This window comes from Rhinolophus sinicus, chromosome 3, assembly GCF_057876585.1.
Source record: "Rhinolophus sinicus isolate RSI-liver-muscle chromosome 3, RSI-T2T, whole genome shotgun sequence".
NCBI classification, from domain to species: Eukaryota; Metazoa; Chordata; class Mammalia; order Chiroptera; family Rhinolophidae; genus Rhinolophus; species Rhinolophus sinicus.
This window is the reverse complement of record NC_142503.1, coordinates 110330303-110348215: the sequence shown is the minus strand read 5'-3', so window position 1 is coordinate 110348215 and position 17913 is coordinate 110330303. Positions and strand designations below refer to the sequence as shown.

The 17913-nt window shown below is 34.9% G+C and overlaps 1 protein-coding gene across 2 annotated transcripts in view; it reads left to right on the top strand.

Annotated features, from left to right (window-relative positions):
- The window catches only part of FANCM (FA complementation group M), a 50036-nt gene that overhangs the window by 18460 nt on the left and 13663 nt on the right, over positions 1-17913 (top strand). Inside the window, exons 10-14 of one of the 2 annotated variants that reach the window (XM_074328189.2) lie at positions 3498-3704; positions 5153-5366; positions 8834-8991; positions 9951-10106; positions 11723-13616. In XM_074328189.2, coding sequence (XP_074184290.2) covers positions 3498-3704; positions 5153-5366; positions 8834-8991; positions 9951-10106; positions 11723-13616 — 2629 coding nt within the window. The remainder of the gene's footprint in view (positions 1-3497; positions 3705-5152; positions 5367-8833; positions 8992-9950; positions 10107-11722; positions 13617-17913) is intronic. The other variant, XM_019751723.3, reaches the window with a different exon arrangement.

Sequence of the window (17913 nt, the reverse complement as noted above, 5' to 3'; positions counted from 1 at the left end):
AGACATCCTCGTGGGTGATTACTACTAATCTTAACATTTATATATAAAAGTTATACATAACTTTGTTATACAAAGTGGATTTTTGGCTTGGGGGTCAAGCATTTTGAAATAAATACCCATAGTACCCAGCCTGGTCTTTGGCCAATTTCATTATTGCCCAATATCATTATTTCTTGAGTTTGTCAAGTACCATAAAAAACATTATTGATTTTATTGACTTTGTCCTTTACTCACTTAAGTCAATAATACTTTTATGTACGCCAGGGTAGCAGCCCTTTTTATTACTCCTTTATATAATTGCTTTCATAACAGCACTTTTATTCTGAAATAAGCTTTAGTGCAAATAGCTGAAATTAAATTATTCATTTATTTAGAAACCTGCAATGAAGTCAGAGAGGAAGTGGAGAGCCCAGTTCTTTAGGGCCTTATAGGTAATTTCCATCTTAATGACAGTGGTTTTTACTCTGAGTGAGATGGGAAGAAGCCCTTGGAGAGTTTGGAGCAGAGGAAGGTCATGGCCTGATGTATATTTTAAAAGAATCAGAGTGGTTGCTGTCATAAGAATAAATTATCTGGGGCTAAGGGTGGAAACAGGAGGACAAATTGGAAGACATTATAATTCAAGATAAAGATGATGGTGGCTTGTACTATGGTGCTAGCAGGGAAGGTTTTGAGAAATGATTGGAATCTGGATATATTTTGAAGGTCGAGCTGACAGGATTTATTGACAAATTAAAGTGGGATATGAGATAAAGCAGTGTGACTGACTCCAAGGTTTTGGCCTGAGCAACTGAAAAGAGCTGCTGTGAACTAAAGTAGGTCAGACTACAGGCATCGCAGGTTTTGGAGAGAGTATCAGGAGCTTAGTTTTGGACAAGTCAACTGGCCTGACTATGAGATTAGTAGTTTTCAAACTATTAAAATAGGGTTAATAAAATTGAAAGGCCAGTTTGTTTCCTGCCAATACTTCACAGGGACTTTTGAATATTACAATAAACATGAATTACTAAAAAAGTAAAATTACTGGAAAACAAAGTTCATGGTCAAATTTTTTATTGGAGTCAACAAACAGAATTACTGTCAAGCTTCTAAACCCTTACTTTTAATTTTGTACTTGTTGTCCAGTAATAACAGTAACCAGAACTTGTAATAATAGCACTGTTTTAAACATCAAGTAGAGATATTGAATATACTGGGAGTACCAAAAAAATGTATATAATTGGACACTTTGGTCAACGTTGCTCAGGCAGTAGTTCGCCGTAATCAGAAGTGTCTGGACGCTGATGGTAACAATTTTGAGCACCTCTTTAATTGAAGAAGTCAAACATGACTTGTATTCATCTTTTGTTATCAGTATATATTGAGTATTACAATTTTAATAGTTTTTTCCTTTCTTAAAATGTGTATACTTTTTTTTGGCACCCTCTGTATAAGTCTTGTCTCATAGGTTCAAGGATTCATGGAAATATATATTTGGGAATCATCATCATAGATGAGACTGGATGAAATTACCAAGTGATTGAATGGAGATAGAGAAGCTGTCTAAAGACTGAGCTCTAGGGTACTTCATTGTTATGAGAGATAGCAATGACTTTGATTCCTTAGGGAATCAGAGTAAGTGGCTAGTGAAATGGGAAAGACCAGGAAAGTGGGTATCCTGGGGCCAAATGAGGAAGAGTGATTAAATGTAGAAATACTGCTGGTAGGTCATATAAGATGATAACTGGGAATTGACCCTTGGATTAAGAGAAAGGGAGGTAAATGAGTTTGAAAAGAACAGTGTTAGTGGAATGGTGGAGATAAGCCGCCCCTCAGAAGAACTGGAGGTAGCAAATATACAAGTGTTACAGATTTTTGCTGTAAAGGAGAGCAAAGGTGGAAGTGGTTGCTTGAGTGTGTGTGTTGGGATATATAACAGTATGTTTGTATGCTGATAAGAATGATCGGTTGAGAAGTAAAAATTGATGATAGAGCAGAGAGAAAGAGTATTGCTGGAATGGTCTTTGAGTAGATGAGGGAAAGGGGCGGGATCTAATACAACAGTATAGGGATTGACCTCAGTTAAGAACATAGTTTATTCAAAACGACAGGGGGAAGGTAGACTATACAGGCAGAGGTACAGGTGGGTGAGTAAATGTGGCAGTGATACCTTGTGGAAGGCTTTTTTTGATTACTCAGTTTTTGTCATGTCACCAGCTGAGAGTGAGGATAGGGAGAAAATGTTGGAAGTTTGATGAGAGAGAAGCGAGTAGGAAAATTATCTGGGAGAATGGGAAAGTGAATGGATTAGGGAAATGTGAAATGATTTTCAGATAGCACCAAAGGCCTTTCAAGGTTAGAGGTTATGAGTCTAAAGTGAAACCAGTTAGCATGTTTTCCTCCAGCCATATTCAACTGCATGGGTACAGGCTCAGACTAGGTGGAAAGTGGAATGTAACCAGTGTTGGAGGTTATAGGCAGAGAAATATGGAGTGCGAGAGGAACAACTGACACCTTGCTCCCTGGCACATGTCAGTTTGGCTCAAATAAATTCATAAAAATTCTCTACAGATTTGGATGTTTTTTACATCGACAGCTCTTTACAGTCATATTTTTGGGTGGCATATTCTGCTGCACCTCACTGGAATGACAGTATAAATGGTAAGATATGAGAACATATTGTTGATATAAGGACATCCAAGCCTGTAGAGAATTTTTATTTTATGAGTTTATTTATTTGAGCCAAACTGACGACTGCTGTGAAACAAGATCTCAAATACTAAGGAGAATGAGTTTTGCAATTCCTTTTCTACATTTTGAATTGAGGGACAGTTGGGAAGATTACAGGAAGGTAGAAGAAAGCAGGGTAGGGGATTGGATTACAGCGTAGTTAAGATTATATGCTCTCTTGAGGGTCTGAAAAAGAGGCATCTCAGAGGTGTACAAAAACAATGGACAGCGCTGGCTTAAGGCAAATATAAACCCTTTTACTAAAGAAGTTATAGGCTTGGGTGTGACTACCCACCATAACCTGCCCATTTAGGAGTTCATGATCCAATCACCCTGTGAGGTTACTTTCAGTTAGATTTCTTACAACGCCTGTTTTCATCCACAAATTCTAGGAGTAATAAATCGTTTTTACTTTAGATACACCTAACAATAAGTTTAGGTCTAGGATGTGATAAATAGCAGTAATTGCTCTGGGCTGTTTACCTGCGCTATATGCCCCTTTTAGTGATGGTGAAAATAATAGCTGAGGTTTCTCATTCATGTGGAAATTGTTAGCAAACCCTTTTGAAATTGCAACCATTATCAAAGAAAAAGAATTAGGACTTCTTTTTGCATTTTACCACAATTTCTTTGGGTTTGAATTGCCGTTTTGCCACTTTTCCTATTCCATAGTATGCATGCCTATTTTTAATTTGATTTCACCATTTTGAGGCCAGTGGGAAAGGTTTGCTTTGACTACAGTTCTCTTACATTTGCATCTAGTTATTTTTAAATCATTTTGATTTCAGGTAGTGAAACAGTTTCGTAGTGGTGATTACAATACATTGGTTTCTACTTGTGTTGGTGAAGAAGGTTTGGATATAGGAGAAGTTGATCTTATAATATGTTTCGATGCCCAGAAGAGCCCAATCCGTCTTATCCAACGAATGGGTAGAACTGGTCGCAAACGTCAAGGCAGGATTGTTGTGATCCTTGCTGAAGGACGAGAAGAACGTGTGAGTAGGCTTAGAAACGATGTCAGCAGTGAAATTTTGAGAAATACAGACCAAAGACAAGTATCAATCTGTTAATATTCAAAGTCCAAACAATCTGTAGGTAATTGGTTGATATTTTTTCTTTTTGTATTAGATTCTGACTTATTTTGTAATGAAGAGAATTTTTGACTGGATTTAGTTATCTAATTTTTATCCATATAAAAACACATTTTTGTACTTCAGTATTAAGTTAGACACACCTTGATGAAAAAAATCAATGTGTATTACTTTGTTTTACTGTTTCCCTGTGCTTCGAAGACCTGTTTTTTCTGTTTAGTTTAGTAACTACAGTGAGTTGAGAATGGTTTTCCATTTTGAAGAGGTGCTTAAATCAATCAGTCAACCAACCAGCCAACTAACCAACCAATAAGAATGTGCACCAGAGATAGTATGTGGCCTGCAAAGCCTAAATTATTTACTTTCTGGCCCTTTATGGAAAACTTTGCTGGTGCCTATTCTAAGTGATAAGGGATGTGAGTTATATTCATACTTTGCTACAGACTCGGGTGACTGTCCTTCCTAAATACGATGCCGTACATAATATTTTCTGTTTGTTACACTGAAGTATTGACTAACTTTTGTAAATCAGTGGGACTGTTTCTGTAGCCAAATATATAGTTTCACATTAAAACCTTTTAATTAATTATGATAGTTTTTCAAAATTTGATTTCAAATGTTTATATATCCTTTAAAAACCATCTTGAATAATGAATTTCCCCCCAATATTCTTCATGTAATTTTTGCATATTCTTATGTAACATCCAGTAGTCTATAAAATGACCCTAATAAATGACATGTCTGGCAGCTTGTAAAAGTCTACATATTATCAATGAGTGTGACTGGATTTTACCTAATTGTGGTTACCCTAAGTAAATCACTTAAGCTCTGTATTCAGGTGTTAGTTTTCTTATTTGTAAAAGGATCATAATGGCCCACCTTTATCTCTGTGCTGGGCAGTGCTCTAAGTGCTTCAGATGCATTACTTCATTTAGTCTTTTCAACAATCCCATAAGGGGAATAATGCTTTTCTTGGGTACAGTAAAAAAAACCGAAGTGTAGCGAGATGAAGTAAGAAGCTGAAATAAAGGAATAGCATTTTAATAAGCAATTTACACTCATATATAAATATCAGCCTTATTTAAAAACAACAAGATACTAAATAAAAGATTTCCTTTATGCAATATAGTTATTAAGGTAGGCTTTTATAATAATAGATTTTGAAATGATTTTCAATAAGAGTTAATTGAACCGGCTTCAAATTCAAGACAACAGATATTCTGTTCCCTAAGTGTTTAAGTGCATCAGAGTTTAATTTACTGTTTAGAATAAACCCAAACTAATATAACTGCTTGTTATGGCTAAGTGATTATTATAGAAATAATATAATTTGACTTTATTTGTTTTTGCAGACTTATAATCAAAGTCAGTCCAACAAAAGAAGTATTTATAAAGCTATTTCAGGGAGCAGGCAGGTCCTTCATTTTTACCAAGGAAGTCCACGAATGGTTCCTGATGGAATCAATCCAAAATTACACAGAATGTTCATCACGCATGGTGACTACGAACCAGAGAAGCCTTCTCGGAACTTGCAGCGTAAGTCGTCTACCTTTTCCTATAGGAATGGTAAATAAAAAATTTTGTGTTTGAAACATGCATATTTTTCCTGTTGACTCACAGATCATATATTGATATATTTCTTCTTTGAGAAACTTAGTGTGCATTCTATGATGTTATGGATATTGTCTTTGGAAAGGAAAGGATACGTGGTAAAGGGAAAGAGACACTGGCAATACAGACCAATAGAAACTCAGTGATGGGAAAATTAAAATATATCCTACCAACCCAGAGAATCCTCTTGACAAATGTAGAAAAGAAAGAAAACAGTTTTATTATGGAATAAGCATTAAACCAGATTATAGTGTGTGTACTGCAGGCAATCCACTAAGATTAATACAAAGACAGAAAGAAATTCTACCCTATTCATTACCCTGAACACTTAAAATCCTTTATATACATATTCTCAAGATTAACAGCAACTTGTCCTCATATGAGGACAGAACCGTTTGCTATACATTCTTTGATAGTTCATCCCAAATTCACCTGGTTATTGAGGTAGGCATTTCTGTTATTAATAGTTAGTTGCCTTCATCCAATGAAATAATAAAACTTCTCTTATTTCTATGACAAGCATACTCAGAGAAAGGAACATAAGCCAAACTCCCCTGGTGACTGGGAGATAGGGATACTATCTGTCTTGATGTTTAAATTTCAAAGAGACTGCTCCTAGACCCTTAAAAAACATTTCTGGTTGAAAGCTGGCTAAAGGTTTGCTTAGCCTTTACAAAGGTCTGCATACATACCCAAGGGTTAAAGAAAGGATTCACAAACATTAAGTGTCTCTGGAATTGCTCTAAAAAAGGGGATGGGGGAGAAGGTGAAGGGATTATAAAGTGCAAAATAGTAGTCATAATATAGTCACAGGGATATGAAATACAGTATAGGGAATATAATCAATAATGTTGTAAAGATTATATAGGGTGCCAGATGGGCACTGGGGGATCAGGGGGATCACTTCATAGACTGTGTAGATGCCTGACCACTACACTGTACACCTGAAGCTGAAGTTGAATAATATTGAATGTCAACCATAATTAATTAAACATATATGTATATATATATCACTGATATATATATATATATATATATGTATATATATATGTATATGTATATATAGGTGTGTGTGTGTGTGTGTGTGTGTGTGTGCGTGTGTGCGCGCGTAGCCACGGGATGTGGAATACAGCATAGGGAAGACAGTCAATGGAATTATAACAGCTATATATGATGTCAGACGGGTAGTAGATTGGGGTTTATCACTTTGTGTGGGATGTAAATGTCTAGTACATTGCTTTGTACACCTGAAACAAATAAAATAAATAAAAACAAAAAGGAAAGAGAATGGTTTCTTTCCCTTTCCACAAAGGAGAAAATTCTTTTTTTTCTTTTTTAAAAGAAACAAATAGTGGTGAAGTTAGACTAAGTTATTGGTGATAATTGATCCAGTGAGAAACAAATCCTTTGGTGCCAGGGAGCATAATTAGTAATGTGAGTATTGCTAGCTTAAGAACTACAGAGATTTTGGTGATATCAAGAAAATGTCTTGAAATGTTAGCACTATGAAAATGAGAAACTAAAAAGTTTTTCTTTTGAATTTTACTTAATCTTTAAGAAGGGCTTTCAAAGAATCACAAAATCATGGAATTGTATTTTCAGATTTGGGAGGAATCTTGGGGGTCATCTTGTCCAATTCCCTGTCAAGACAGGAATGCTTTCTGCTGCCTTCTTGTTAAATGCATATCCAGCCTCAACTTGAATGTCTCGGGTAAAGGAAATTGAATTCCTTTGTGAGGGTTCATTCCATTGTGGATCAGCTCCATATAGAAGGTTCTTCCTTATGGTGAAAAATCTGTCTTTGTACCTTTTTCTCACTGATTTGGTTTTGTTTCTAGATACAAGGAATGGTGATGACCCTTGGGTTACCCATGTAGCAGTTGTTTACGTATTTGAAGACAGCACCTCTCAAGTTTGTTGCTCTGGTTTTCATGCCATGATGTTTCAAGTTCCTTTCCCTCCGAGTCACCGACTTTGGACTCACTTTACTGTGTTCTTCCCTTAACTCAGAGCCGTTAATCAGCGCTTTTTGGATATGCCTGTTAAACCTAATACAAATCCACTTAATAGGATTTTTTAACAAGACTTTGCCAAATTTTTGGTTAAAAAGACAAGATAGTATGTATTTTGAATTCTCTTGAATTTATTAAACTAATAACATCGAAACTTGATTGGCTTAGCATAAATTATTCTTAGTGATCACTGTATTTTTATAAATGTTAACTAACCATATGTTTAATAATTATTTCTAAAATGCTACTAGGAATGGATGGCAAATGTTTTTAGAAAAAATCCAGAACTTGTCCTTTTTTAAAAAATTGAGATAACATTAGCTCATCTTCATTTTTCTGTACTTCTTTCCGTTTTTCCCTGGTTTTTCAAGTGTCAGTGATTCATCTTGCCAAGATTGTGTGTATAAATGTAATCAGCATATTAGTATATAATTTATGTGGACTTAGAGGCCTGAATTTATTTAAAGTGACTAGGAGAGTGGAATACCTTCCTATTTCAAAGGATTAGAGCCTCAGATTGTTAGATCTAAAAGTGACCTGAGAGATCACTTAGTTCAAACCCTTATTTGACAAAAGCTCCTTATAGTCTAGTCTAGTTTATAGTCTATAGTATAACTAGACTATATATGGTCTAGTTTCCTGTTTCTAATTCAGTAGTCTTTCTGATTTTTTTTCTGCCCTTAAATGTTTCGGACAAGAGTTCCTGCTTTATAATGTTTATCCTTTCCAGCTTGGCAATTTTCCTTTATAGAAATTATGGAAATCAAAAAGCGTTAGTTTATGTTTTTTAAAAAGTATATTATTATGTCATTTTTTAAAGCAGTGGGTATTTTCCGCCCCCTTTAGACCTCCCTCACACACCCCAAGATAACACCAAAATCTCCATAGTCCTTAAGCTAGCAACACTCATTACTAACTGTGCTCCCTGGAACCAAAGTATTTGTTTCTCACTGACTCAATATTTAATACTTAAGCTAAAAATCCTTTTTCGTCTTGGGGTTCCCTCCCTCCCCAAGCTTCAGATGTTATGATCGAATCATGGTACTCGTTTTTATTTGTAAGTTATCTGACTGTTCTGTGCTGGGTCTTAGACATGGAAATGGCGAGAGTCCAAAAATGGCCAGGACTAAGAGCCTAGCTACCTGGCTCTGTTCTGTTAATGAAATCATTACCAAAAGTTAGCTCCTAGACAGAAGGGTGCACTACGTAGTACTTTCAAAGAGGTAAGAGACGTTTAGGAGATATGTAGAAGCAGGATGTGATTACCAGAGTGATTATATGAAGAATACTAGTTTTAAGGAATAGAGTCAGTGATTTAGCAGAAATGGGTAGACAGATAGTTGATGTTGTATATTTTGTGTTTGCCTAGCAGAGTTTTTAACCACTTTTCAATTACTATTCCATTTGTAGGAATGAGGCAAAGTAATTCAAAAAAAGATTGGTTCTTATCAGAAGAAGAATTTAAATTATGGAACAGACTTTACAGATTAAGAGACAGTGATGAAATTAAGGAAATAACATTGCCTCAAGTTCAGTTTCTGTCTTTACAAAGTGAGGAAAACAGACCAGTAAGTCGAACATGTTTTCAGAATATTAAACTCTAAGTTTGTAAAACTTCTACTTTTCTTATGTTCTTTATTGTACATGTATCTTTACATGACTGTAATATATTTACATAAATTCTGCTTTTTCTTCATTACTTTCTACCATGTGAACATTTATATGTAGGCATAATTTACATGATATGTTACTCTGCAGTATACCATAGTTTAATTGTGTTTTGGAATTCCCTGTTGTGTTTTGGAATTCTTTTCAATATATTAACTAACATAAAATTACGCTGTCATGAGCATCTTTGGTTTTTATTTTTCATTTTGAAATTGTAGTAAAAAACCAAATTGGTTTTTATTTTTCACTTTGAAATTGTAGTAAAACTTTAACGTGGATGTTACTTATTTTGTTTTATAAACAAATTATTGATGAACTTAATAAAAGTCAAGAGAATGTGTTAAAGTGACTTATCTCCCTAAAGAGCTAGAGAATAACCTCAGGAAAAATTCGTTTTAGTGCTCTATAGTACTTGAAATATATGGCTATTCAGAATTTGTGTTTTATTCACTAACAGGGAAAGAGAGGCATTAAGAATTGGGATTAGTATTACTGAGAGATTTTGAATGCCTCGTTATTAGATTATGGGATATAAATCTAGCAAAATAGTATTTTTGAAACCACACATTTTCTTAAATATTTGCTCTTAACATGGAACTATATAAACAGGAATATAGTCAAGTAGTAACTCATTTAAGCATTAATTTACATTTATTTAAAGATATATTTAAAGGGCAACTTTGTACTTTGTGAGATTATTTTCTTTTTACTCGTGAGAATTTATTTGAAAGTATCTAAATGAATTCAAATTTATGTTAGACTGATTACCTACGTATTAAGTGTGTTTTTTTAATCAGTTTGTGAAATCTGAGTATGAGTGTTTTTAACATTTTTATTATTTTTAAAATCATTCATCAAGACTCAAGAACCAACCATCGGAATACGTCAACTCTCTCTCTCTGAGTGGAGACTATGGCAGGATCGTCCTTTTCCTACATATCAAGTTGACCATTCAGATCGATGCCATCATTTTATAAGCATTATGCAGATGATAGAAGAAATAAGACATGAAGAGGTTGGGTTTTATTGTAACTTTCTCTTGCTGGTATGATGGTTGAAACTAGAATACTTAATCTTTATTCTTCTTAATTTGAAGTCATTATAATAAACAGGTATTTATTATAAATAATTATAGCTAGATACTTTGTTTTTCTATATAGCTCCTTGTGATCTCAACAAGGATCCAGTTTTCTGCCTTAGAAGTAGACTTAATTAGAAGAACATCATCTGTAAATATTGACAGACCAGAGTTAAATTTTAATATACTTAATGACTGATATAAACTGTTGTGAAGCTAATTTAGGATTCTTGTTAGATGGGATTTATTGAAATAGTCTCCTTCACATAGGTCATTTGGTATGTCTCTTATATCCTGTGGTAGGTTAGAGAATTATTGATTCCTTGTGCAGTTCTTGATTATTCCTTGAGAGTCAGAATGATAAACCTATTATAAGAGTGAAATCCGAAATGCCTGGGTTAGATTCTAACACTACCTCTTGTGCATCTGTAAAGTACTTTATCTCTTTGTGCTCAGTTTCATCTGTAAAATGGGGATAATGATAATTCCTTCTTCGTAGGGTTGTTATGAGTATTAAATGACTTAATACGTGTAAAGCACATAGACTAGTAATGTAGTAAGTAAGCACATAGACTAGTAATGTAGTAAGTACTCAGTAGATTGTAGCTGCTTTTTTTTATTACTAATTATTGTTCATGAATGCATGTAGATAAAGGAATTAGTGTTGAATCCCAGCAAAACTTGTGCCATCAAATTAACACATACATGCTTACTTGGTGTCCTCCATAGGTCATTCTTTGTACCAGGGCCTATGGCTACATCAGTGAAGAAGCCAGATAAAATATTCTGTCTATGGGGAGCATATAGACTACCAGGGAGAGAGACATTCTCACATTAATATTTATTGTATTTATTATTCAAAAAGTGGAACGTTAACTGCTTAAGTCCCTTAATAGTCGAGGGATCCTGACTAAAGTAGCATTCATGGGGAAGAGGGAAGGATGAGCTAGGAGTGGTGGGGACTGTAGTTTTAAATGTAGAGATAAGTAAGACTTAGAAATTCACTGTAAGAGTTCTTGGTTGGGAAATTTGTTAAAAATAGTATATTCTAGCTTAAAGCCTAGTAGACGTACAGGTGCTACCATTGTTTCAGATGTTTAAAAGCTGTTCTTAGTTTAACTTCATCAAGAGAGTAAATTCAATGTATGTATGTGTGTTTTTCATTTATATATGTATTAATTTCTTAATTATTTGTTTTTAGGAAATTAGAGTAATTGTTTAAATGTTAGAAGTCAAAAAACTTAGTGTTCATAATTTTATTTTCTGTATTCATTAAGTTAGTTCTTTCTACAAGTAGTTATCATGGGTCTTCCATGTATTAAGCACTGGGGATACAAAAATGTTAACTGATTAAAGAAATTTATCATAATTTCACAGTAGTCATATTTATAATTTGTTTGATTTATCAGAATAATTTTTAAGGTAAAAGAAAATCTTTTGAATAACGTAGTATTGTTTAGAAAATAGTTTAACAGAGTAAAACTCATCTGTTAGAATTGCCTTTTTTGTTTTGTTTTATTTTTCTGTGACTCTTTCACTTTCCTTCTTTATAGGGAGAATGCAGCTATGAATTGGAAATTAAACCTTATTTAAAAATGGAAGATGTTATCTCAACATTTAGTGCTCCCAGGAACAAATACAATCTTCTTGCCAACGGCACCTTTAGTAGTAACAAGAAATCTTCATTTACAAAGAATACAAATCAAGCCAGTTCTTTCTCAGTGACAGAATCTGATGATGAATGTGCTGAAATTTTTCAACAAACTCATATCAAACCTACTAAAATTGTTTCTCTAAGGAAAAATGCTCCTAAAGAACTGAGAAAAGATCGACCTGAAAAAGAAAATGATGTTGTTATGGATTCTGTAGATACTGGTGGCAGTTCAGCTGCTGAAAATATTTTTCAGGTAGACCTAAATGATAAAAGGGCATCACATACAGATGAAGTTGCTGCTGCATGCACTGTCAGTGAAAATGTTAACCAGCCATGTGGATTATTAACAGAATGTCAGTTTACAAATAAATCTGCTACTTCATTTGCTGGGAATTTTTCAGATTCTGGTTATAACAGTTTCAGTGATGAGAAATCTGGTTTATCGAGTTTATTTCTTCCATTTGAGGAAGAGCTTTGTATAGCTAGAAGAGATAACCAATTTTATAATTGTTATTCCTTAACAAAAGAGGTACTTGCTAATGTAGAGAGATTTTTATCTCATTCTCCTCCACCTCTCAGTGGACTCTCAGATTTGGAATATGAAATTGCACTTGAAAATGTGCTTTGCCTACCTCACAGAGAGTATTTACAAAATGATAAATCTACCTGTTTAATGTCACATTCAGCTGTAAATTCTCAACAGAATTTAGAAGTGACTTCACTTAAATTTATTAATCATCCTCCTGAAAAAAACTGCCTTTATGGTGCAACTAATAATAAGATTTCTGATGAGCCAAGCTTCTGTGGCTATGATGATGAAGTATCTAAAGATATTAAAAATGAAAATTTAGTATCTAAAAATCATACTCAAATAAACACAGGCTCTCCTAAGTGTTTTGCTGAAGAAAACAATTGTGCTGATAACAATGGCCTCCAAAAATTGTTCACTGATCAGGATGAGAGTTTACTACTATTTGAAGATGTTAACACAGAGTTTAATGATGTAAGCCTTTCTCCCTCAAACAATAAATGCAAATCTTTATGTATGTCAGACAAAACTGATACAGGCGAAATGACATTGGTCTCTCAGTTCTTAATTTCTGATGAACTTTTGTTAGACAACTCTGAACCCCAAGATCAAATTATCTACGGTACTAATAGTTGGAAATCGCATGAAGATACAACAGGTGTACGTGAGGAAAAACTGAAGAATGATGAATATGTTTTTGACTGCTCTAAGGATTTATTTTCTGTTACCTTTGATTTAGGATTTTGTAGTCCAGATTCTGAGGATGAAGTATTGGAACATGCATCAGATACAAATAAGAATAAGTTTTTAGATGGTTTATCTGGAAGGTATTTGGATAGTAAGGAGATAAGTGTTGCAAATTATGTTTCAAATCAACCAGTAATATCAAGGGATCATGTTGATAGTTCTATAAATAGAACCATTACTGTCTCATCAAGTGAAGATAAGCAGAACCCAACTTCTGCACGTTTTTCATTGAGTGCAGCAAAAAATAAACAATTTATGTCTCCTATTTATTCTCAGTTTGCTTTGCCAGTAGGAGAAAAAGTTATGAGTACACCACTTTCTGAATCAAACACATTGAACTCATTTTCTAAACAGAGAAAAGAAATGCCTAGGACTCCAAATTCTAATAAAGGAAAAATAAATCTACAAAGTTTCAAAGAAACATTGAATTCCACTTTTGATGATTCAGGACTTTGTATAGAAAGGGCTAAAAGCAGGGAACAAATCAGTCTGCATCAAGCCTGTTATTCTGCTGAAGGTAAGATTTCATCTTTATAAAACATTAATCTTTCTAGAATAATTAGGTAACCTGTAATGTTTCAAAATGTAATTTCTCAGTATGTGATGTATTTAATTAGATAATGTATTATATATTTCTTAAGTGGATGCTTACTGACATACGATTTATTTTATCTACATAAATATTTGTGGCATGCACCCAAGGGAAAGGTATTACACTGTGAATAGAAGTGTAAGATTTGGCCATAGGACTTGATTGTAAAACAAACCACTGTGTGATATACACATTTGAAAAGATACTAGTAAAATGTGTAAATAACTACTAAAGGAATAATAAGATAGTGTGTCCCGTCTATGCCATGAGAGTTGTGGGGAGTGAGGCTGGTGGTGCAGGGTTAAGAAAAGACTGTAGCCATGAATAGAGTGCAAGCGTGGCCAAGGGTCTCCAGCCTCAAGGACTAGGCCCCGAATTGGGCCTACACATAGGTTTTATTTGTTAGATGAGGAAGTAAAGGAGATAAAGCTTGTCAATCTCAAGATCTGTGAATCCCATACATCATAATAGGAAACTGATTCAAGCCAATCACCCTTGCCTGCAGGCAGCTGAACCTTAAGTCTCAAGATGTTTGTACCTCCCCAAGGGACAAAACCTTTATGCATATGAATAGATGGAGAGCACAGCATTGAATCTCTTCCCCTGCAGGTTTTGGGAAGCAATGCAGCCACAGAGGCAGAGGCTCTCCTTAGCCTGGGGAAGGTGGGGGCTGTGCCCACCTCTATGAACCCCGTGGGTTCTCCTGCTGGTCCCCGCTCGACTGCGCCTGGCTTGAGTTGTCCCCACCCTGTGGGGAATCTTACTCGTCATTGGCTGACCAGCCATCTTTCTGGGGCCAAACAGGGAGACATAAGGTGTAAACACAAAGGTGAAGCAAAGTCCCTGAAAGGATCCGTCTCACAGACTCTCCTTGCTTTAGGGGCAGGTACCAGGAGACAGATGGGTAGGCTGCTGCGTGGCAACAATAGTGGATGTTTAGGAGGTTCAGAACATGTCGAAATTTTGAACTGGATTAGATTGGAAATAAGGATTTTTTTTAATGTAAATTTTCATTTTGGCTCCTCAGGAATATTTATGAGGGATTTGTTGAAAATAATAAAGAGAATTTGGATGTTATAAAATGAAGAAAACAAAGGCTAAGAAGGAAAGTGTAAGATTTTGGTAGGATAGTCTAAAGTACAGGGTTATATAGCAAAACAGTTGAGAAATAAGAGTGTGTTTGGAGGAGTGAGACAAAACCACAGAAGACGCATTTCTATTATCTAATTTACAGAAAAGCTAGAAAATATAGTGATAGATGTTTGATAGTAAAGTGATTTAAGTGTCTTTTAAATCCTGTTGTAGAACTCAATTCTGGTTTATGTATAGATGATTAATTACAGCAGGCCATTTAGGGATTTTACTCCTTATGGCTGTGTAAAGCAGTAGTTGTAGGATAAAACGAGTTTCTTCTGTAAATATTTTTCTTATGCTGTTCTCAGTAGCATGCAGGGCATGATTCATGAATGTTTTACTTAAAAGCTTGTTTAAAGTGAGTTCTGGAAATATATGTAGTTTTTAAAAATTGACTATTTTGCATAGTTTTGGATATACTCTGGCATGTATTTGTGTATATTTCCTGTGAGCCTTTAATATTTGCTTTAACACCTTTATATTGTCTGTTTTTGGATGAAATCATTTTTTGTCTTTGTGTGAGATATGTATTAAAACTTGTTTTCTACCATTGTATTTAACTACTAACCATGGGCAATATAATTATGACTACATATATTAGGGAATTATTTATTAGAATATTTATTTAGTATTTTTTATTCCTCCTAATTGAAAGAGAGGATTTACGATCATTTGCCCTGTTATATGTATAAAAAAACTAGTTCAGTAAAACACCACTAAAGCAGTTGAAACCCTCCTGGAATCAGGTGGTTACTGTAGCTGAGACCTGCATTGAATTCTAGCTTCCTTAGAAGGTAATGAAAAAAGAAAAATTGGTTGGATTATACAATGCCATCTACAAAAAGGATTTATTCAAGATGTTTTATTGACACAGAGTGTGAGGAGAAATTTAAACTGTATTAATTTGTGTCAGTTATTTATTGCTGTGTAACAAATTGTTCCCCCAAACTTAACGGCTTAAAATAACAAACATGAATCTCACAGTTTCTGTAGTTTAGGAATTCAAGAGTTGTTTAACTGGGTTGTTCTGGCTTAGGTTTTTCATGAGGTTACAATCAAGATTTCATCTTGGGTTGCAGTCATCTGGAGACTTGACTGGGCATGGAGAATCTGTTTTCAACATGGCGTGTTCAGAATGGGGGAGGAGTGATGGGAGGCACACAGAAATCTCTGGTCCACAGCAATTCTAAAATCCAGCAGAACGAAGATTGGAAGTCCCTTGATTAGGACTTAAAGCCTGGGAATAAGCCTTCATGGTTCTTGGCTTTGTCCTGGATGCTCGATCCTTTTTCATAACTGGTAGTACCTATGGAGTTTTCTCTGCCTGCTTCCTTTTAGTAAAATTTGAGAATCCAAAGGCCTCATTTCATTTCATCCTGTCTGCCCTTTTCAGTTGTAGCTGGCTTGTGAATCTAATTGGGGTTCATTCCATTAGACACTAGCCATGCCCACAAATCTTATAGAGGTAACTCCTTTTCAGAAGCTTGGGCTTCTGCGAGATGTCTGGAGATAGTTCTTTAATCTTCTTAGAAGGGCTGTTATTTGAGAGGATCTGTGAGAGACATCCTTAAAATATTTAAAGGGCCTTTATCTAACTGAATGGTACTTTGAGGCACCACCTTTGATCTTTCTGAGGTCTTAAAGCATTTACAGTTACACCCTCAGCTTCATCGGCACAGTATTTTCCTGGCAGTCCTCTAGATTAGCTCCTTGCCTGGAAAATTTCTTAATTTCACATTGTTTACCAGCTGGAGAAGCAACAAGACTCTACTGTTTCATGTTTAATAGATCTTTATTTAGTTTATTTCCTTTTGCAATTTACATTAACAGCAAGAAGCACAGGTGACACCTTAAACATTTTGTCTAGTAATCCCCTTAGCTAGATCACCTCATTCATCAGGTACATTTCCTCCTTTCCTGCAATGTTGCTAAACTTTCTGGCACTACATAAAGGATTCTCTTTCCTACGATTTCTAATAAGATTTTCTTTAATCTCTCACCCATAGCCAACTTAATGACCATTCATCTTCCTAGAAATTGTTCCTACAGACAATTCCTTTGAATCTCTTTAACCTTTCATTAAAACAACACAAAAATCCTTATAGCTTGTGTCCCCAATCTAGTTCTAAAGCTCCTTCCACAGTGTCGGTTTTTGGTATGGCAATTCCCTATTTCTAGGTACCAAATTCTGTGTTATTTATCTCTTGCTGCATTAACAAATTACCCCCAAAATAATGGCTTAAAATTACAAACGTATTATTTCACAGTTTCCGTGGAGCAGGAATTCAAGAGTGGCTTAGCTGAGTGGTTTGGCTTAGGATGTTTCATGAAGTTGCAATCAGAGTGTTGGCCGGGCTGGAGTTACCTGAAGGCTTGAGTCAGCTTGCAGGATCGCGTTACTATTGATAGGAGGCCTTGGTTTCTTGCCACATTGGCCTCTCCACAGGGTTGCTTCTTACAGCCTTACAGTATAGCATCTTGATTCCTCCAGAGGGAGTAATACGAGAGAGAACAAGGATGAGGCCAAAATGACTTTTATAACCTGCACTCTGAAGTAAACATACCTTCACTTGCATTATGTTCTTTTCTTAGAAGCAAGTCCGACACTTAAGGGGAGAGGAATTCTGATTTACCTTTTGCAAGGAGGTGCATCAAAGAATTTATGTACATATCTTATAAAAACCACAGGGTTCTCACAGAGGTTTTCATAAAGACAAAGAGGTATCCTCAATCAAAATTTTATGGAAGTGCAGAAATAGAGCTTTGTTTAAATACCTGAATATTTGAAGCATTTGATTTCATCCATGAGAGTTTTGTTTTTAGCATTCTTTCACCCCCCACATGTGTTCTAGTCACAATATTTTGGTGAATATTTTACCAATTTTTATTTTATGCCTGTGCACAAATACAGATGTATATGTACGTATATATACATACGTACATACAAATAATCTATATATTGTTTTGCACCCTGCATTATCATTCTTTAACTCCTCCAAGTAGAAAGAGAACAGGACACAAAGGGCAGAAAGACTGTAGTTTTCAGAGATGAATTCTAGAGCCACTAACTAATAAAATTACATTTTAT